The sequence below is a fragment of the Salmo salar genome, chromosome 09 (assembly GCF_965601325.2).
Source record: "Salmo salar chromosome 09, fSalSal1, whole genome shotgun sequence".
Lineage (NCBI taxonomy): Eukaryota > Metazoa > Chordata > Actinopteri > Salmoniformes > Salmonidae > Salmo > Salmo salar.
The window spans coordinates 24,715,691-24,737,552 of NC_138299.1; the positions used below are offsets into that span (position 1 = coordinate 24,715,691).

At 44.7% G+C, this 21,862-nt stretch overlaps 2 protein-coding genes across 4 annotated transcripts in view; both read left to right on the top strand.

Moving 5' to 3' along the window:
• zfyve28 (zinc finger, FYVE domain containing 28) overlaps positions 1 to 13,897 on the top strand; it is a 62,184-nt gene extending 48,287 nt beyond the window's left edge. The window contains exons 4-14 of one of the 3 annotated variants that reach the window (XM_045723503.2): positions 5,538 to 5,740; positions 5,845 to 5,934; positions 6,066 to 6,155; positions 6,248 to 6,349; positions 6,555 to 8,042; positions 8,335 to 8,433; positions 8,738 to 8,901; positions 10,220 to 10,330; positions 10,467 to 10,568; positions 10,682 to 10,785; positions 10,888 to 13,897. In XM_045723503.2, coding sequence (XP_045579459.1) covers positions 5,538 to 5,740; positions 5,845 to 5,934; positions 6,066 to 6,155; positions 6,248 to 6,349; positions 6,555 to 8,042; positions 8,335 to 8,433; positions 8,738 to 8,901; positions 10,220 to 10,330; positions 10,467 to 10,568; positions 10,682 to 10,785; positions 10,888 to 11,019 — 2,685 coding nt within the window. In that variant the 3' untranslated portion in view covers positions 11,020 to 13,897. Of the gene's footprint in view, positions 1 to 5,537; positions 5,741 to 5,844; positions 5,935 to 6,065; positions 6,156 to 6,247; positions 6,350 to 6,554; positions 8,043 to 8,334; positions 8,434 to 8,737; positions 8,902 to 10,219; positions 10,331 to 10,463; positions 10,569 to 10,681; positions 10,786 to 10,887 lie in introns of all 3 variants that reach the window. The other 2 variants (XM_014210762.3, XM_045723504.2) reach the window with 2 other exon arrangements.
• Positions 13,898 to 14,668: 771 nt separating this feature from the next.
• LOC106610987 (fibroblast growth factor receptor-like 1) overlaps positions 14,669 to 21,862 on the top strand; it is a 70,372-nt gene continuing 63,178 nt past the window's right edge. The window contains exons 1-2 of the mRNA XM_082955673.1: positions 14,669 to 15,051; positions 18,740 to 18,835. Of these exons, the coding sequence (XP_082811799.1) occupies positions 18,751 to 18,835 (85 nt within the window). The 5' untranslated portion in view covers positions 14,669 to 15,051; positions 18,740 to 18,750. The remainder of the gene's footprint in view (positions 15,052 to 18,739; positions 18,836 to 21,862) is intronic.

Genomic DNA, 21,862 nt, shown 5'->3' on the forward strand with positions numbered 1-21,862 from the left:
TACCAGGTGCAAATGGTGCACATAACGAGTGCACTGTGAATGAGTGCAATGTGATGAGTGCAATGTGAATGACACTAACTCGCATGGCGGAGGCCAATGCTAGTAATAGCGCAGTCTTAAATGAAAGAATCTTCAGTTCCACCTGATCCAGGGGCTCAAAAGGCTGTTGGCATAGAGCATCCAAAACAATTGATAAATCCCATGATGGGGCAAGCTGTTTGGACACCGGACGCAAACGATGGGCACCCTTCATAAAACGGGCGACAAGGGGGTGTTACCCCACTGTCGTGTTCCCAAAACCCTCATGACAAGCCGACAAGCTGCTAGATATACCTTAACAGTGGCAAAAGCATTTCCCTTTTCTAATATTTCCTGTAGGAACGACAGGATTACAGGGACAGAGCACTGGAATGGCACTGTCTGTGATATAGTGCACCATTCATCAAACACGCGCCATTTACAATTATCAAGGGACCTGGTGGATGAGGCTCTAGCACTCTGAATAGTTGAAATTACATTTTGGAGGAAGCCCGGCAGTGTTCAAGTTGAACCGTTCACGGGCCAGGCCCAGAGTGCCAACCGTTCCGGGTGAGGATGGAAAATCTCCCCTCGCGCCTGGCATAGTAGGTCCCGACTCAGGGGGAGTGGCCACGGATGGCTGCAGAGTAGAGTGATCTCTGCTAGCCAGTGTTTCTCTGGCCAATGTGGCGCTATTAGCATGCGAGATAGACCCTTCTCCTGCTCCCTGGCTAGGGTAGGGGAAATCAGGGCCTGTGGGGGAATGTATACAAGAGGAAGCATGGGCACTCATGCGCTAATGCGTCCACTCCCATCGTTGCATCCCGATCCCTCACGGAAAAGAACAGTGGACACTGAGTATTCTCCATTGATGCATAAAGTTCCACTGCTGGCATGCCGAAGTGCATCCAAACCTGATTGGCTACCTCTGGGTGGAGCTTCCACTCTCCGTGTAGAGGGTTCCCCCTGGAAAGTAAATCTTCCCCAAGATTCAGTACTCCTGGTACATGAGTAGCTCTCGGTAACTGGAGATGCACACTGCTCCACATAATCAGTCGCCCTTATTTATGTAAGCCACAACAGTGGCATTGTCTGTTCTGACTAGAACATGGCGACCCACCAGAAATGGGAGGAACAACTTTAATGCTAGGGACACTGTAAGGAGCTCCAGGCAGTTTATGTCCGGTGTTTCCAGAAGTGCAGTGCTACCATGCAGTCTATGGAGATCTGTACATGTGATGTTTGTGACATTGGGCTCAGACCTAGAGAAGAGAACCAGCGTTGAAACCCTCTCATATTCTTAATGGGATGACTACTAAAGCCGATGCCATCAAACCTAGCAGCCTCAGGCATGTTTTGAAAGAGACTAGGTTCCCTCTGAGAAACAGTGCTAGGCAAAATTGGAATATACTTATACGTTCCACTGAAAGGCGAGCTTTGAATTATACCGAATCTAGGATTAAACGTAGGAAAGAGATTGCGTGGGAATCAAAACGCTCTTTACTGTGTTTTTTCTGAAACCTAGCGATGCCAGGTGTTCCAATAGTAGCTGACTGTGTTCTAAGACCTCTTGTCTCAATTGTGTGCACAACAGACAATTGTCTATCTACAGTTGAAGTCGGAAGTTTACATACACTTAGATTGGAGTCATTAAAACTCGTTTTTCAACCACTCCACAAATTTCTTGTTAACAAACTATAGTTTTGGCAAGTCGATTAGGACATCTATTTTGTGCATGACACAAGTAAACCACCATAAAAAAGCCAGACTATGGTTTGCAACTGCACATGGGGACAAAGATCGTACTTTTTGGAGAAATGTCCTCTGGTCTGATGAAACAAAAATAGAACTGTTTGGCCATAATGACCATTGTTATGTTTGGAGGACAAAGGGGGAGGGTTTCAAGCCGAAGAACACCATCCCAACCGTGAAGCACGGGGGTAGCAGCATCATGTTATGGGGTGCTTTGCTGCATGAGGGACTGGTGCACTTCACATAATAGATGGCTTCATGAGAAAGGAAAATTATGTTTATATATTGAAGCAACATCTCAAGACATCAGTCAGGAAGTTAAAGCTTGGTCGCAAATGGGTCTTCCAAATGGACAATGACCCCAATCATACTTCCAAAGTTCACTTAAGGACAACAAAGTCAAGATGGCTTAAGGACAACAAAGTCAAGGTATTGGAGTGGCCATCACAAAGCCCTTACCTCAATCCTAAAGAAAATGTGTGGGCAGAACTGAAAAAGTGTGTGTGAGCAAGGAGGCCTACAAAACTGGCTCAGTTAAACCAGCTCTGTCAGGAGGAATGGGCCAGAATTCACCCAATTTATTGTGGGAAGCTTGTGGAAGGCTACCCAAAACGTTTGACCCAAGTTAAACAATTTAAAGGCAATGCTACCAAATACTAATTGAGTGTATGTAAAGTTCTGACCCAGTGGGAATGTGATGAAAGAAATAAAAGCTGAAATAAATCACTCTACTATTATTCTAACATTTCACATTCTTAAAATAAAGTGGTGATCCTAACTGACCTAAGACAGGGAATTTTTACTTGGATTAAATGTCAGGAATTGTGAAAAACTGAGTTTAAATGAATTTGGCTATCGTGTATGTAAACTTCCAACTTCAACTGTACATCATCAGCCAAATGCCCCTCTCTCTGAGTGGGGCTATGGCTGCCTCGGTACACTTTGTAACGACACGAGGTGACAGTGAGACTCCGAAAGGGAGTCCCAGAAATACGTAGATTACGCCTTGAAAAGCGAATCTGAGATATTTCTTGTGAGGAGGGTATATTGAGATGTGAAAGTAAGTGTCCTTCAGGTCGACGAATACGAACCCGTCGCCTGGGTGCATAGAACGTAGCAGAGCAGTGTGTGTCAACATTCTGACCGTGTACTTTCTCATGTGCCTGTTCAGAACATGTAGATCTAGGGTCGGTGTATGCCGCCCCCCTTTTTTGGAACCTGGAAATATCTTGAGTAAAAACCACAGTGGCTTTGCTCGGGAGGAACAATTCTTTTTGCCCTTTTCCCTATTAGCGATGTGATTTCCTCCCGGAGTACACACGCTGATTCCTGAGAACACACGCTGATGAGTGTATATGATTCCATTGAATTGAGGCGGGGTGACAGCGAATTCTAGTCTGTATCCCCTGTCTATCGTGCCCTGTACCCAGTTTGACACTGTGCATGCCAACCAGTTCTCTCTCCGCTCCAAAAGAGGGCTGACCGGGCTTCCCCCCATAGACGGTGCAGCAGCACCCACTGTCAGGGGGAGGGTGTACGGCACCCTGCGACGCACTGCGTATGTCCGGCTGGTTCGTAGCGGGAGAGCGCTCATGTTGCCTATCACCACAGAAGGAGCGGTAGCTCCCTCTGGTGGCGTTATAGGGAGGCATCCTGTTTGTTTTTGATTTTGTGAGAAACAACATGTCTAACTGCGCCCTTGGCCTGTAGCCTGGTTGCGCAAGTGTTCCATTTTTTTATGTGAACTGACATTGGGGAGTGTTTGTGAGACAAGAGGGGGGCCTTGTAGGAGCATCCACCTGAACATCGTCTCTTCTCCTCTTTGGGCTGTACTCTGTGATCACCGACTTGGACCCGGTACGCCTGAAAGAACACTGAGGTGCCTGGGAACTTGCACCCTGGAACAAACTCAGGATTGGTGGAGGAGATAAAACTGCGCTTGGGGGAGGCTGTTCTCGCCTCTCTGGCGATGGGGACATCGCTAGGCCAGACACCGTGGATAGATTGAGCCATCGAGCCCTCTCCTGGGATATCATGAGCCCCATCACTCTTCCTGACGCCTGGACAGCGGCTTTAAGTATACGCAGGTTGAGGTCTTTGGCAATATAGATCTCATCCCACAGTCCTGGGTCCAGTGTGACTGCTAGCTCCTCCTGTAGTTCAGCTTGGTATGCCGAGAGCATGGAGGCGGTGCTGAGAGCCCTCACCGCTGTTGCGACCGACCTGTAGACCTTCTCTGTCACAGTGGACTGGAAGCGCTCATACTTGGTTGGTAAGGTTGGGCCAGTTGAGGTCATGGAGGACTTCTGGCTGGGGTGTAGATGGGAAGCCACCAACAACACAGTCCAACACCGACCCACATTGGACAGGGTTCTTGGAGGAGAAAGGTGTACTCCAGGTACGAGTAACCTACTCCAGGCATTCTGGGAAGACTAGTATTAATTCCCTGGCCGCCAGTTTGGCTTTGGGTAGCCTCTTACCCTCGTAGCGAGACATGGTTGTCTCTGCTACTGCATTGGGCCAGGGAATTACCAGTTTATCTGCAGCGCGTTTGCACACGTCCTGCATGTCCGGTTTCAGATTCCCCCGGCAGGAGGCTTGGTGGCCTGGCCTGAGAGGATGAAGAAGTCTTCGTCTCCATCCGATGATTCCGAAAAGGAGGCTGTTGGGGAAAACCCTGTGCAGTCATTATCGTCTCCAATCAGGAAACCCGACAGGGAGGCCGCTAGGTCGTTGCTGGAGTCCTCCAGTAGCGGAGCAATGGCGTCGAGCTGGTCGCCCCAGCTAGCGCTAGCCGTCACTCCACAATTCCCCATGGGGATATCCATCACCACTGGTGAGCCATCGGGGACACCGGCCCCCATGTTAGGGTCCTGTTGACTCAGGCTAGCTTGGCGTGGTAGCCTGCGATGGAGGCTCTTCACAGTGAAGAGGGCATAGTATAGACACGAGCCGGGGGATGTTGCAGCCCAAGGCGAGCAGAGCGCACCGAGTGGTGTCTTTGGCCGATATCTTGTTTCCACAGGAGCAGATTCGTTCCGGGAGCTTCTCCTCATTTGGGGTGGGACATGCTTTTGTCGCCGTAGCTTGAATGCTCTCTTTTTAGCTGTCAGGGAAAAAACTAGCGTGGTAAGCTAATCCGATAACCTAATAATCGCTAGCTATCTCTGATGGTGGCACTCAGTGTGATGGCCAGATAAAACAGAGGTTAGAAAAGATAGCTTGGTGTAGCTAGTAAAAACTTGTATTTTCGAAGTAAAACCACAAAAGCTAGCTAGCGTGGTGGCTAGCTTCCTAACGACTAGTCACTGTTTGGATACAGCTAACTTGGTCGTGAACGAGTTAGCTGTACCCATTCCTCCCTTGAATAATTTTCCTCTAACAATGGTGAAGGAAAATTAAAATTGTCACCACCGCACAGTCCCGAGAATAGTGCCTGGCGAGCGAGTTGTAAGGTCACGTCTGTGTACAGTTTAGCTAGTTCTGGAAAATGCAGTCGTGTTGAGATAAGCTTTCTGATGAAAAGCGAGAAGAGGTGTTTGAATGACTCAGAGACGCTGCGTTGGACCTTTTATAGGGTAGGAGGGACACCCTTCCACGACGCACATGTCTCGACGTTCAGCCGATCATGGCTGGCGTAGTGTAATAAAGGCTTCTGACGAATACGCTGAGGGCGTATCCCATAAGTGAAATACAGAAATGAATACTTGAAAGAGAACTGTTAAATAACACAAGTCATTCCCTTCTCTCTCCATCTCTGTGTGTAGTGTCTGGCTGCAGGCTCCATCATCATGAACAGGGAGATAGAGAGCATGGCCATGAGGCCTCTAGCCAAGGACCTGACCCATAGTCTGGAGGAAGTCCGAAACATCACGAGAGACCAGGCCCTCAGAGACCTCAACTTCTACACCGACCGCATGAGGGATGCACTGCGCCACTTCGACAGCCTCTTTGCTGAGTTTGAGCTCAGGTAGCTATAGGACATGAACATCTTTAACTTTAGGACATCATCATCAACAACAACATATTTGACTGTATTTACGTATTTTTTTTTACACAATTCTCTTCTGTCAGCTATGTGTCAGCCATGGTGCCTGTGAAGTCTCCCAAAGAATACTATGTTCAGCAGGAGGTGATTGTGCTCTTCTGTGAGACTGTGGATAGGTGAGTTGTATGGGGGGGCAACAGAGGAATAGAGATGAGTGATGTCACAGGAGATGCAGGGTTTAGTACATTTTTTAAATGGTTGGCCAATATTATTTCACATCCTCTCATCTTTGTTGTTTTTGTCTCAGGGCGCTCAAGCTGGGCTATCTCAGCCAAGACATGATCGATGACTATGAACCCGCTCTGATGTTTACAATCCCCAGACTAGCCATTGTGTGGTAAGTGTTTTCTCCTCTGTCTCCATCTTCCTCTTCTTCCTAGAACTCTCTGATACTAATAACATTTTATAATCCCCCTGTCTCTCCCTCAGTGGTCTGGTGGTGTACGGTGAAGGTCCACTCAACCTGGATAGGAAACCAGAGGACATGTCTGAGCTCCTCCGGCCTTTTCGCACTTTACTGAAGAAGATCAGGTACCGTTTAGAGGATACACATATAGATTGTCCTCTGTATTTAATCATAGGTAGAAAATAGCTCTGTCATTCTTCACAACAATCTTTTGAACATCAATCTCAAGAACCTGGGCAAACAATCTAAAGGTCATGGGCCACTACTATCCTCATTGAGTGATCATTTTAGGCTGGTAAGCATGTTGTTAAGGTTGTGTTATTCCCATAGGGACCTGCTGCAGACCCTGTCAGAGGAGGAGTTGTTGACGCTGGAGCGGAGCCTTTGTATCTCTCAGGACGGGGAGTTCCCCTTGGTCCCTGAGTGCCCCCCCACACCCACCCCAACCCCCACCATCGCCCCAGGCCTCCCTTCATCCAGCAGCCCCACCAGCGACACTGGTGAGGAGGGGAGCAAGGAGGAGAGAGAGCAGCAACAGGAGGTGCTGTCTCTGTGCATCTCCCACATCCAGGAGGAGGAGGACAGGGAGTGGGAGGAGGTGAAGCGGGCGAAGGAGCAGAGTTCTCTGTGTGAGGAGGTGGAGGAGGCAGACCTGGCCTGCTCCATGCAATATGATGAGGAGGAGATCGAACAGCTCAACATGATGGTGTACCGTGTGGGGGATGAGATGTCCACGCTGCTGTCCCCTCCCAGCCAGGGCCAGTCCCCGGCCCACCGCCCCAACAGAGGGGGCTCCAGCGGGGGATCCAGCACCGAGGCCTCCCCCCTCCGGTTCCTGGTGGGCCGGGGAAGGACAGGTCTCTACCATGAGGAGGAGGACAGAGTCTTCTTCATGGAGGACCTGGATGCAGGAGGGGACATTGTGACCAGCAGCCGTTTGACCTCACCTTCCAAAGCCCCTCAGCCCTCCTTGCCTCAGCCCCGCAGACCTGGCCCCCTGACAGACTCAACCAGGAATGGCTGGTCCACTGATGCTCAGTCAGATCTGTCCCAGCAGCCCCAAAACCTGCCCACACAGTGCCCAAACACCAAGCGACCCGGCCCCACCCCCGGCCTGGAGCCCTTGCCCTACACTAACGGCTGGGAGGTGGGTCTGGAGGGGGGCGAGACTGCTGAAGTCATTGCACACCGTATGGGAGGGATGAAGCTCTCGGCCACGGTCATCTTCAACCCCGGCTCCCCCAGCCTGACTGAGCTGGCTGTGGACAAGCTGCTCCTGCCCCGCCCCCCCTCCTCCTCAGCTACAGAGCCCTGCGGCCCCCTGGTGGCCACCCATTGCCTGCTCAACTCCTGTGTCTGCTGCGGCAGCTGTGAAGACGGCCATGATGACGCCCTCACCATGGACAACACAGGGCTGGGGATGGACCTGGGGTTGGACAAACATTGCAAGCCCCATCCTCCACACAGCTCTGTCATCCAGTCCTCTGCCTGTTGCCTGGCCTCTTCAGGACACAACTTACATAGGAAGGGGGACTCTCCCCCCCAGCTGATGCCCCCCTCCTCCCGCTGCTCCTTAGAGCCTCCTCCAGGGGAGGAGGCAGGGGACCAGCGCTGTGACAAGTGCCTGGTGGTGGTGGCCCCGGGATCTCAGCAGGGCCTGGGCCAGGACAGCAGCCCCAATGGAGTAAGGGGAGCCCCAGAGCCCTGTGTCCACCAGTGGAGGACAGTGAGGAGGCCTCAGGCCAGCGGGGGAAGGGACAGGACAGGAACCAGAGAGACAGACGGGGAGTCCAAGGAAGAGAGCAAGAAGAACACTAGGTATGAGCAAATGTACTATAGGTGTGTGTTTGGGTGATGTATTATCAGTGCTCCCCTTCAAAGCAGGTAGGCCTCAACAACAGTCATTTACATATCTGTGGAAAGCAAACTTCCTCCACGTCTCTCTGGCTAATTGAACCCAGAACTTGTCATCCACTTGTTGTTTTATGTTCTAGTTGCTATTTGCACTTGGCTTTATGCTACTTTTGTGCCTATCATAATGTTCACAGATCCCGTTTTATGTTGCCCATATGTTATCGGTTTATTATTTGATTTAATGATTTATTCCCAGTTTTTTTCAGGACTCTCCTCTCAGCTCAGTCTCCAGTAGTGACTGTGAGAGTGTGTCTGTCACCACATGTAGTCTGTCCAGCAGTGCTTACACAGCCAGGTAACCACTGGCCGTGTGTGTGTTTCTGTTTCGTACATCCCCATGTTACAGCTTATGTTATTACTATAACCCTTGCTCATCTCTATTTCACTCACTTTGAGATTGAAATCAACCAAAACCCCTATAGTACGATGCATATTGAAGTACAGTACACAATATGCTGGTGAACAGTGTTTCTGTGTTTATAAGAATGACAATATGACAGTACCTCCTCTCTCCCTCCATCCTCCCTCTCCCTTCACTGGATCTCTCTCTCCCGTTCTCACTCTCTCTCTTGCACGTGCGCTCCCCCTCTCTCCTCCAGCCCTGTCAGCAGTCTAACCACAAGCTCAGGGACGTCAGAGGATCTGGACCACCATGAGATCCAGCTGGCCCTGCAGGCTGCTAAGATGGCCGCCAGGAACAAGATCCGCTCGCGCTTCCACAGCAGCAGTGACCTCATCCACCGCCTCTTCGTCTGCATATCGGGTATGACTCTCTCTCTCTCTCTCTTGTATGACTATCTGTATGACTATCTGTCCAGGGGTATAGCTGTGGTTTGATGGGGTAAATCAGTCTGTTTCTCATGTTTTTCTTTCTTTTTACTCTGAAAGACAATGAAATCATGCCTTTGTTGCTTAACCAGTATGCACTCTTCACTCCACCCCATAGTGCTTCTCTATTTATTACAAATGATTTGCCGCTAGTCTTACAAGAAGCTAAAATGACTATGTAGGCTGATGACTACACATCAGTGGGTGAGCTCACTGAGACTCTTAGCTAGGAGTTACAGTCAGTGTCAGAATGGGTAATGACCAAATAACTGGTCTTAAATACATCTAAAACCTTCCTCTTAGACCTCAACGTCCAACTGGAGTTTGACATAAAGGGTGTGACCGTTGAACAAGTTGAACAAGTTGAACAAGTTGAAGTCCTAGGAGTAACATTGGATAGTCAGTTATCATGGTCAAGTCATATTGACAGTTGCTGTGATGATGGGGAGAGGTAGGTCTGTTCTAAAAAGATGTTCTGTGTATTTGACACAGATCAACTATTTGTTCAGGCTCTGATCTTGTCCCATCTTGATTACTGTACGGTAATATGGTCAGGTGCAGCATAGAAAGACCTTGCAAAACTGCAGCGGGCTCAAAACAAAGCAGCACATCTTGCCCTTCACTGTACATACAGAACTCACATCAACAACATGCATGATCGTTTTTCATGGTTGAGGAGAAATGGACTACTACTATTGACTAGGAAACGTGTGTGTTGGAAATGCCTAAACACTTGTATAATCTATTTGCATACACTTCAAACAGACATCCATACTCCACCAGACACGCCACTATGGGTTTCTTCACAGTACCCAAACCAAAAACAGATTGAATGCGTCGCTCAGATATGTACAGAGAGCCATGTCGTCGTGGAATGCTCTGCCACCAGAGGTTACTCAGGCAAAAAGAAAGATAAAAAAACATATTGTATCACATCCTCTCCTCTCTCTATAGATCTAATTTAACTGTATATAAGAATATGAATAGTGTGTAAATAGTATTTTTGTTGTCCCTTGGTGTCTTTCCAATATATAGTACTTTGTCATGAATTTGTACGTTTTATGTGGACCACGGGAAGAGTAGCTGCTGCATGTGCAGTAGCTAATAGGGATCCTAATAAACTAAACTCCAAAGGTTTTACACTGTGTTCCACAATACATTAGCCTACTGGGCTTTGCTCTTATCACATGTACCACATTTGCACCACAGTTTCCTTGCATCTCACTGGTTCCTCTTGACCCCTTGACCCCCAGGTGTTGCTGACCAACTGCAGACAAACTACGCGGCTGACCTTCGAAGCATTCTGAAGACACTGTTTGAAGTCATGGCTACCTCTGAGCAGGGGGACAATGACAAGCAGAAAGGTGGGAATCTTTATATTGACTTGCAGTAATGCCAAGGATCTTAGTGTACTTCTCCCAGCATGTTATTCTGTAATGTACTGTATACTGACAGAATGACCATGGTTATGACACAGCTGTGCTCTGTGTGGTTCAGCAGGTCCAGGGCTGCGCAGCGCCATGCTGGAGGACTGTGCTCTCTGTCAGGAGACCATCTCTTCCTCTGAGCTGGCAGCCAAGGCCCGGGAGGAACAGTTCGAAGGTCAGCACCTCCCCTTTCTCCTCAAAAATCACATACACACATATGCATGCATGCACAGTGACGCATGAATAAATAAGCACCACTATTAATGTGCCTATGCTTTTCCCCTGTAGATCCCCCAGACTGGGTTCCTGATGAGGAATGTGACTCCTGCATCACCTGTAAGGCCCCCTTCACTGTCATCCGCAGAAAGCACCACTGTAGGAGCTGTGGCAAGGTAACACAAAGACCACCTGCACAGATCTCTTTAAGTATTGTACTACGTAAAATAAATGGTAAACAATCAAATATACCTTGTTTGTTCTACGTGTCATTTCAGATCTTCTGCTCTCGCTGCTCCTCCCACTCAGCCCCGTTACCACGGTACGGCCAGGTGAAGCCCGTTAGGGTGTGTACACACTGCTACATGTTCCACGTCACACCGTTCTACAGCGACAAGACTGGCATCTGACCCCTGCTGTACCAACAGACTCCCCCGCCTCCCTGCCCCCTGCCTCTACAGAAGCATATCCAGGGGATATGAGGCTATATTCAAAGTAAATCCCCAACTGCACAGAGCGACCTTAACGATCAACTTCATCACACTGCACGGCAAGGCAAGGCTTTGAAATAGGGAGGACATGGATGAGAGCGCAGAGAGATTAAATAAGGTCGGATGTGAAGGCACATAAACTATGATTATACCCTTTCTGTTATTTTTGAGATGCTACTGCTGCCTGAAAGGGACCTACGGCGCCTGATGCTATGCTGTCCTCCTCCTCTGACTCACTGATGCCTGTCTGTGGAGGCAGAGGAAGAAGAAAGAAAACAACCGACTGGAAATAGGGTTTTGTACTGGCATGTTGCAAGGCTACTCTGGACCGGTCCAGTGCTTTAGGAACAGCTTCTGGGGCTGTTTGAAGCTGAAGAGGGAGAGAAAGCCTTTGGAACATTTCTGTTTTATTGCTTGTGTATAAAAAAGGCCTTCTGACATCATGTCCTATGCTTTAGTGGGCTTCCCACACTTGTGCCAGAGCTCTCTCAGGGCTCCTATGTTAATTTAAAGAATGTAAGTCATAATAAACATGTAAATTAAAGATAATTATGTTGATAGTGATGATAATCTCTGCACCACTGATCTCGCTTGTTTGGCCAAAATGGCTCTAAAGGTTTTAATTTTAGTTTGTCATGTAATTCCTGATGCTGTAATGATGAGGAGGGGAAAGCAATCCTCACCAGGCTACCTATCAGCGAAGCAAAAAAAATAAGAGATTTACTCCTAGAATGGTTTAGGTATAGATTCCTCCCACGGAAACGTGTGGAGTTTTCACCAATGCTTTAAACGGCAATGAATGTGTTATATCGTTTAAAGACATGGGATTTTGATTTTAGCGACAGTGTCTCAAAGGACACTTACCGTAATTTCCGAACTATTGAGCGCACCTGAATATAAGCCGCACCCACTGAATTTATTTATTTTTTATATTTTGAACATAAATAAGCCGCACATGTCTATAAGCTGCAGGTGCCTACCGGTACATTGAAACAAATTAACTTTACACAGGCTTTAACGAAACACGGCTTGTAACAAAAATAAATAGGCTTTAACGAAACACGGCTTGTAACAAAAAATAAATAATTTGCAGTAAACAGTAGCCTACCAAGAAAGTCATTGGTCACTATCAATCGCCTTCAACTTGAAATCTGCATCATATGCATTTCTCCGTGTCTTTGCCATGATGAGGGTGGCAAAATGACTACCGTAATCAGAATGATGGGAAGTTTGAGAGCGCTCGATTTAATCTAAACAGTAAACAAAAAAGTTGTTTGACCTTAACCCGTTCGGCAATTTCATTGGTCTAATGAAAGCTTCATGCCGGCAAAAAACTGAGCACGTCACAGAATGTGTTTTTTTTCGAGAAAAATCTATATATTAGCCGCGTCATTGTTTAAGCCGCAAGGTTCAAAGCGTGGGAAAAAAGTTGCGGCTTATAGTCCGGAAATTACGGTAAGTTGTCTGGCCTTTTAATAACAATGTGGGCAGTGGCCATTGCTCTTTCAGTCATAACATGTCATGTTTTTAATGATTTATCTTGTTCCCTACCCACCCCAACCTTAACCTGTGTAACTCGTCAACCTCTGAGATTGATGTGGTCACATCAGTCACTCTCTCAGGCATTGGATGCCCTCTAGTGGAGAGAGACTGTAACTTCCTACCACACATCAGCACCAAGATTATCTGTGATTGTTAGAATCATGGAGTGCATATCACATACTAGTTAGAGGTTCATGAGGCTTGTCTCCCATCAGTTGGTTAAGGCAGCAATGTTGTTTTTTTCCATTCTGTGTATATTGTTCCAAAGCACATTTATCTTAAGTAATATTTTAACTCTCAGTGGTGGCACTGATCAAATCAAATCAAAGTTTATTTGTCATGTGCGCCGAATACAACACGTGTAGACCTTACAGTGAAATGCTTACTTACAGGCTCTAACCAATAGTGCAAACAAGGTATTAGGTGAACAATGGTCAAGTAGCACTGATAGCACAGTTATCTAGACAGGTGTCACGAGAACAGAGACACAACTCTCCTACTACACTAAGCAGGTCATTGGTGTTCATTATCTTGGTTACACACCAGCTGCTGTTGCAGAAACATATGTGATCTGTAGTGAAATCAGTTAGAATATGTTACAAATATTGTCTCATACCATTAAGTTGTTAAAAATGTTTTGTTACATCCTAATCTGGTTATATACATTGTCTCCATACCTCTCTGCACAATGTTGTACTGTTCCCAGTTGATAACCACTTCCTCTACTGTTACATCATCATATTCCTGCTCCCTCCTCTAGTCATCTCTGATGCGGAGCGAACGCTTCCCCATCTGGGTTACAATGGAGAATGAGTTGGAGTTGATGTGGATAGAGGAATGGCCAATCTGACATAACTGTCTCAAACAACCATGGCTTTTCACACTTCAAGGCCGCACCAGTTATATCAAATCTGCGCTGTTTTATAAGCTAATTCTCAGGCTTCATCTTGTCTAACCACTCACTACTTCTACAAGTTTTATTATTATTGAGGATAATATAAAATCTTTTAAGAGATTGTCATTTTAATTTTATAAAGAACAAAAGGAAATTATGTAAATGTATAAATCTATTACTCCTTTTTCTGTATAAAGGAATGATGCAGTAATTCAATGACTGGACATCGTATTACTTCAGAGCTTGTTGTTATTTTGTAAAGGCTAGCTACATTTCAATAATAAGAGCTATGTGGAACATTGGGAAAATGAAATAATATGATTTAAATGTCATAAATTAAATGACTTCCTCTTTGAATAAGTGTTTATCGTCATTTCTGTCTTGTACTACTATACATGTGATTGTTATTCTCTCAGGCAGGTGCGACATTTGTCAACTCGTCATTGATACATACGGTCTTGGCACTTGAGTGTAGACGCCTTCAAGCACAACATGATCCAAAAGGATTTCATGTCATTGGAACATGTCTCTTGTGACGTTCTCAGGGCAGATACATTCCAGTCCCACTGGGTGGGAACACCTATTCATTTCATCCCTCATTGGCTGATATCTGACTGATAGTATGCAGTTGTTTAGTATTTATTAGGATCCCTATTACTTCCTGGGGTCGAAACAGGGTTTCTTCAGTATGTTATCCATACATTAACACAACTCACCCCTAACAATTCAAATGTTTCCTTTTCATAATTCCTTTTAATAAATTGATGTTATGGGCGTTGCTGAAAGTCTACTCTGTTTTGTTCTTCTGGCGTTAGGATAAAGTTGCCTCAATGCTGATCTGAGGTCAGTGTTGTATTTTTCCTCCTAATGGTCAAAGTCAGGAATTAGGGAGGGAAACCTTATCCTAGATCTGTTACAGGGGTGACGTTTACCCCAACCCCTGATTGTCAGCCACTGCATTTGTTTTAAATTACTGTGGATTATTTTGGCAACTTTAAATTGAGGCATATACAACTACATATTTGACTCGTGTAATGGCTATTGAATCGTGATAGTGAGAAATAAAGAGTTAATTTTGATAGTTACCCAGTCCTTATATGTGATTGGTCCAAAATTGAGAGCTGGGATTATACAGCTCTCTGCACTGCTAAATCTCGCAGTCGATGAAGTAGAGTCTACTGTAAATACAGATTGGATACAGACTTTAAAAACGATCTAACATTTCAGTTTGTCGAGAAGTTAATTCATCATTTTAATGGATACCCATGTGTGATAAATGTACGCATTTGATTGTATGCTTTGTCTGATTTACAGCTTTTCCATATAGCCGATCGATGCTGAATGGATATACAGTCATGCAGCGATCATTAATTATAGTGGTGGTAAGAAAGCGTCGATGAAACCGGCCACTGTCAATAAATAAATGGAGTCTGCGAGGACTTCTATGAGAATGGGTAACAAGTGTTCTATAAAGAGGCTGATACGAGGTTAACTTCATTCACTGGAAACTTCAGGTATGTCATTCATAAAAAACATTGTTGTGCAAAATATACAGGGCATATGACCTTTTTCACACGATTAAATGGTTGGCAATAGTTCATAGAAATATTACTTATTTAATTTACTATAAAATAAGACATGATCGGCTGTTATCTATTGGATGTTTACCTATACAGTTATATGGATATAATTACTATTCAATTAATTTGCCATGATGTGTAATTTTTAGATATGGTAAAATGTTATATACAGTAATTAATGAATGCAAATGGTGACAATTATACAATATAATACAATTGTGTTTCAGAGAAGAAATATTCATTTTTACTTGTAGTATTTTTTTTAAACATTAGGGGCAGTCTGTGAGGGAGGCATAACTTTAATGAGTGTGTGCCATGTTGACCACAGATACAGTGCCTTCAGAAAGTATTCATACCCATTGACTTATTCCACATTTTGTTTTTCCAGCCTGAATTCAAAAGGGGTTAAATATATTGTTTCTCTCTCACCCATCTACACACAATAGCCCATAATGGCAAAGGGACAAAAATGTTTTTTGACATTTTAGCTAATTTATTGAAAATGAAATACAGAGCTATCTCATTTACATAAATATTCACACCCTTAAGTAAATACATGTTAAAATCACCTTTGGCAGCGTTTACAGCGGTTCGTTTTTCTGGGTAAATCTCTAAGAGTTTTGCACACTTGGATTGTACAACATGTGCACATTATTCTTAAAAAAATTCTTCAAGCTCTGTCAAGTTTGTTGTTAATCATTGCTAGACAGCCATTTTCAAGTCTTGCCATAGATTTTCAACATTCAATGTCATCTTGGTAAGCAACTCCAGTGTCTATTTGGCCTTGTGTTTTAGGTTATTGCCCTGCTGAAAGGTGAATTTGTCTCCCAATGTCTGTTTGGAAAGCAGACTGAACCAGGTTTTCCTCTAGGGTTTTGCCTGTGCATAGCACTCTTCCATTCCGTTTTATCCTAAAAAAAAATCCCTAGTCCATGCCGATGACAAGCATACCAATAACATGATTCAGCCACCACCATGCTTGATAATATGAAGAGTGATACTCAGTGATGTGTTGTGTTCGATTTGCCACAAACATAATGCTTTGTATTCAGGACATAAAGTACATTTCTTTGACACATTTTTTGCAGTTGTACTTTAGTACCTTATTGCAAACAAGTTGAATGTTTTGGAATATTTTTTATTCTGTACAGGTTTCCTTTTCAGTCTGTCATTTAGGTTAGTATTGTGGAGTAACTTCAATGTTGTTGATCCATCCTCAGATAACCCCTATCACATCTGTTACATTTTGTAATTGTTTTAAAGTCACCATTGGCCTCATGGTGAAATCCCTGAGCCACGGCAGCAGCTACTCTTCCTGTGATCCAGCAAAATTAAGGCAGTTATTGTCACGTCCTGACCATAGAAAGATGTTATTTTCTATGGTAGAGTAGGTCAGGGCGTGACAGGTTTTTTTTCTATGTTTTCTATTTCTATGTTGTCAGGGTCTAGTTTTGTATTTCTATGTAGGGGTTTTGTTTGGGATGATCTCCAATTAGAGGCAGCTGGTCCTCGTTGTCTCTAATTGGAGATCATACTTAAGTAGGGTTTTTTTCCACCTGGGTTTGTGGAAGATTGTTTTTGAGTAGTGTATGTTTCACCTCTGCGTCATGGTTTGTTGTTTTGTTCTTTAGTTTATGGATTGCATAGTTTCACAGTGTAAATAAAATGTGGAATTACACACACGCTGCACTTTGGTCCACTTCTCCTTACGACAACCGTGACAGAATCTCCCACCACCAAAGGACCAAGCAGCGTGGTATGGACCAGTGGACTATTGAGGAGATAAGGAGTATATCCAGGGCTTTGGAGGATTTAGGGGCAGGAGAAAAGCGCCTCCCATGGGAACAGGTGGAGGCAGCGAGAGCACGGCAACAAGGGAAGCACGAGAGGCAGCCTTCCGGTTCCCAGTCCGGAACCTCCTGAGATGGCCCGCAGTTCCGGAACCTCCGGCGATGGCCCGCAGTCCGGAACCTCCAGGGACGGCCCGCAGTCTTCGGCGTTCGGAGTCCGCACCTTTTGGGGGGGGTACTGTCACGTCCTGACCATAGAAATATGTTATTTTCTATGGTAGAGTAGGTCAGGGTATGACGTTTTTTTTCTCTCTCAATGTTTTCTATTTCTATGTTGTCAGGGTCTAGTTTTGTATTTCTATGTTGGGGTTTTGTTTGGGATGATCTCCAATTAGAGGCAGCTGGTCCTCGTTGTCTCTAGTTGGAGAACATACTTAAGTGGGGGGGTTTTCCACCTGGGTGGGAGACTGTTTTTTGAGTAGTGTGTGTTTCGACTCTGCGTCACGGTTTGTTGTTTTGTTCTTTAGTTTATGTCTATGTATTGCATAGTTTCACAGTGTAAATAAAATGTGGAAAACACACACGCTGCACTTTGGTCCGCTTCTCCTTCCTACGACAACCGTGACAGTTATACAATTTAAAAAAATGTACAATACATTTCACAACAGATTTCAGGCCATTACGCTACTATCACATATCTACAACACAAAATACATGTGTGTCTCTTCACAGTCCCCGCTGTTCCATTTTTATCTGTTTTTTTTCAATCTGATTTTACTGCTTGCATGAGTTACTTGATGTGGAATTAGAGTTCCATGTAGTCATGGCTCTATGTAGTACTGTGCGCCTCCCATTGTCTGTTCTGGACTTGGGGACGGTGAAGAGACCTCTGGTGGCATGTCTTGTGGCGTATACATGGTAGTCTGAGCTGTGTGCTAGTAGATTAAACAGACAGCTTGGTGCTTTCAACGTGTCAACACCTCTCACAAATACAAATAGCGATGAAGTCCATCTCTCCTTTACTTTGAGCCTGGAGAGATTGACATGCATATTATTGATGTTAGGTCTCCATTAACATTTACGGGCCTGCCGTGCTACTCTGTTCTGGGCCAATTGTAACTGACTGCAGCTCTTTGAGTGTTGCAGTGATTTCACTTGCTGTGGTAGCTGATGTGTTGAGTCATCAGCATACATAGACACACAGGCTTTACTCAGAGCCAGTCGCAGGTAATTAGTAAAGATTGAAAAAGTAAGGGACCTAGACAGTTGCCCTGAGGCATGACTGACTCTATCTGGATTCTTTTGGAGAGGCTTCCATTAAGAACACCCACCGTGTTCTGTTAGACAGGTAACTCTCGATCCACAATATAGCAGGGGATGTAAAGCAGGGTATTGTGTGTAGGCCAGAGACACAACATCTCAATATAATCAATTGTAAATTCAGGCTGTAACACAGCAAAATGTGGAAAAAGTCAAGGGGTGTGAATACTTTCTCAAGGCATTGTATATATCGAATATAGATAAATATACTAACACAAAGGGTACATATGTTATTGTGTCAATCAATCAATCAAGTGATTTAAAAAAATGTGCATAGCTGCACTATGTGTTTTTATTGATAAGAGAAATCCCCATGCATTTCAGTTCCATTATGGCAAAAGACAACAGCCATGACACATAACTGTGTCTGACTTGGAGGAGCATATATATTGTCCATATCATCTAACAAGGCAAACTGCTTTCCCTGGGGATGGATATGAGTTCTGCTGTGTGCACTAATACAATCTGGAAGGCCTGAGTGTTTTTATATTTTTTGACCATATGTCTTTTAGATTTGGGGAACATGAAGTTGTCTTCAGTCAGGATGGGAGTCGTCAAGGTCATGTTGCTCATCTTTTTGGCCATTCTGTTGTCTGACTGTGCAAGGGGTGAGTAACATCTTTGGGATATTTATTTTATTTAACTTAACTTTACTACCTTTCTTTCTTGCCTACACAGTAGGGTCCAATCGTTTTAGTGAAATATTAGTAGATAAATTGGTTAGTCTAAGTTAGTTTGACTGCTGTGGCTTTTTGTTTACACGGAGAAAAGCTCAGTTGGCTCTAACTTCTTTACACTAAGAAGTAAGAGAGGGAAAAATTTGAAAAAAAACTCTAAACAGAACCCAAAATCAACAGTGGGGAAGTAGCGAGAAAACCAACCCAACTCCCCCCTTCAGTGTGGGATCTTTTCAGTCATGGCCATACAGTATGTGTGTGTGACTGTGTGTGCATGCACCACAGTTAAACCAAACATACACATCCATCAGCTTCCCAGGGTGAAGGAACACAAATCAGTCCAGCTCTCCCAGGGTTGTCCCAGGGATTGGACTGTCTCAGCATCACGTCTGTGTTTGTGTGTGTGTGTGTGTGTGTGTGTGTGTGTGTGTGTGTGTGTGTGTGTGTGTGTGTGTGTGTGTGTGTGTGTGTGTGTGTGTGTGTGTGTGTGTGTGTGTGTGTGTGTGTGTGTGTGTATGACTTGGGTTGAAACATTCCTGGAACTTTCAATAAATTCCCTGGTTTTCCAGAAATCCCGTTTTTTAAGATTCCCGCAATCAGGGAGGAATAAGCCGGTAATCTGGAACCCTCCAACCAGGATTTCGGGAAAACCAGGAAAGTTATTGAAAGTTCCCGGATTTTTGCAACCTTAACCATGACAGTGTAGTGTACTATTGTTCAAACAACTGTCTACATTGATTGAAATTGTTAGACAAATGCAGAATGCATTGTATAATTATGTGTATGGTTTCCACAATATCATCTGTCATCAACAGCTGAAAATGTCCAGAAGAGTTCAGTAGAGTTTGAAAGTCAAAGAAAATAAATCACCTTTTCAATTAGAGCGCTTTGAAGCGTTCACATAGACTTTTAGTGTGTTCTCCAGCCTCTTGAAGTGGTAAACTAGACATCCTGTTCTATGCCTCTTTCCTCATTCTCAAACTCAGTATGGCAGCAAATGGAAGTAGAACCTGCATGTGGCTAACAGGGCATTGCAATACAGGGCAGGTGCGGGCCACTGCTGGTTTCGAGGGGGGGCAGATTACATCTGGGATTACAGACAATGCCTTATTCACAGCAGGACAGGCGATCCTTTGCGATGCGGCTATAGCGAAAGTTAACAAGACGTGGTTGCTAAATAAGATTAGACAGGCAATTATGTCTGTTTACAGATTTACAGATGTCAGAGAAAGGATCAAATCAAATGGGGAAACAGACTGCCGACAGAAAAACAAGACATCCTAATCACACAGAGATTATACAGTATATCACCTAAAAAATAGTAATATGTAGTCTGCTTTTCATACTTTGTTTCTGAAAGTGATTGTAGAGGTATATACAAGTGTATTGTATCCAAGACAGAGAAAAATTAACATTTACTATTGGCAAACATCGTATTCTCAGTTTTAAGTGGCCATGTTTTAATATATACTGAGTATTACATTTAGAACACTTGTTCTATCCATGACATAGACTGACAAGGTGATTCCAGGTGGCTATGATCTTTTATTGATGTCACCTGTTAAATCCACTTCAATCAGTGTAGGTGAAGGGGAGGAGAAGCTTAAAGAAGGATTTTTAAGCCTTGAGACAACTGAGACATGGATTGTGTATGTGAGACATTCAGAGGGTGAATGAGCAAGACAAAAGATTGAAGTGTCTGTGAATGGGGTATGGTAGTAGGTCCCAGGTGCACCGGTTTGTTTCAAGAACTGAAACACTGCTGGGTTTTTCATGCTCAACAGTTTCTTGTGTGTATCAAGAATGGTCCACCACCCAAAGGACATCCAGCCAACTTGACACAACTGTGGGAAGCATTGGAGTCAAAATGTGCCAGCATCCCTGTAGAACCCTTTTGATACCTTGTAGAGTCCATGCTCGACGATTTGAGGCTTTTCTGAGGGTAAAGAGGGTGGGAGCGCAACTCAATATTATGAAGGTGTTCCTAATGTTTGGTATAATCAGTGTATATTTTAGTTAATTACATGAAATAATATAGTCAATTTAATGAAATAATCTATTGGACTTTTATAGGATTATTTTAATTGTCAAGCATACTGCACTGCAGGGGGAAATGAAGTCTCCAGAAGGTGATTGGAAAGTGGACTGGACAATCCCTTTGAGAGAATGATGTGACCACAAGCTCCCAGTTATGACACAATGTGATCCAAGTGTAACAACTTCACTGTTTGATAACCTATGATATCCTATCCTATATATTTTTTTCTAAAAACTCAACTTCAAAACACTCTCTTGCAACCCGCCTCACCAATTTAAAAAAAAGTATTATTTACATCAAATCTGAAATCCACAACAGAAGCTAGCCAGAAGTTAGCCAGTTCACTAGCTAACGTTAGAATTCAGCTAACCACGGTTGGCGGTCATCAGCTATCCTTTAGCTCGAAAAGCTATCGCCAGTTTTGTACAACGCGACTCAGACCAGAGCATACCGGACCTATTTTCTCTCCATATCCCCGGATTTCTACTGCAAGCTCTGGATATTTACACCTGGATCTTGCAGCTAGCTAGCTGCTATCCGAGTGACTATTGGCTAATGTCGGTCCCGGAGCTAACATCAATTATTCCGGAGCTAGCCAGCTAAAGAGTTCCACCAGCCACTCCTGGGCTACAATCACCTATCCGGACCCGTTTTACTGCCGATTCGGAGCCCCATCGGGCCTTCATGACTGGACTACCGACGTTATCTGCCCGAGGGAGTTATCCAACTGGCCCCTCCGCCGCGACGTAACCTGAACGCCCATCTGCGGCCAGCTAATCGTTAGCTGTCTTATCGGCTGCTATCTGAATAGGTCTATTGGCCAATTTTCTTGGGCCACTATAACTATAACTATTTTGCCAATTGGACTGGTCCCCTCTACCATACGGAACCCCACTAATCTACCGACGGAAACGCACGAG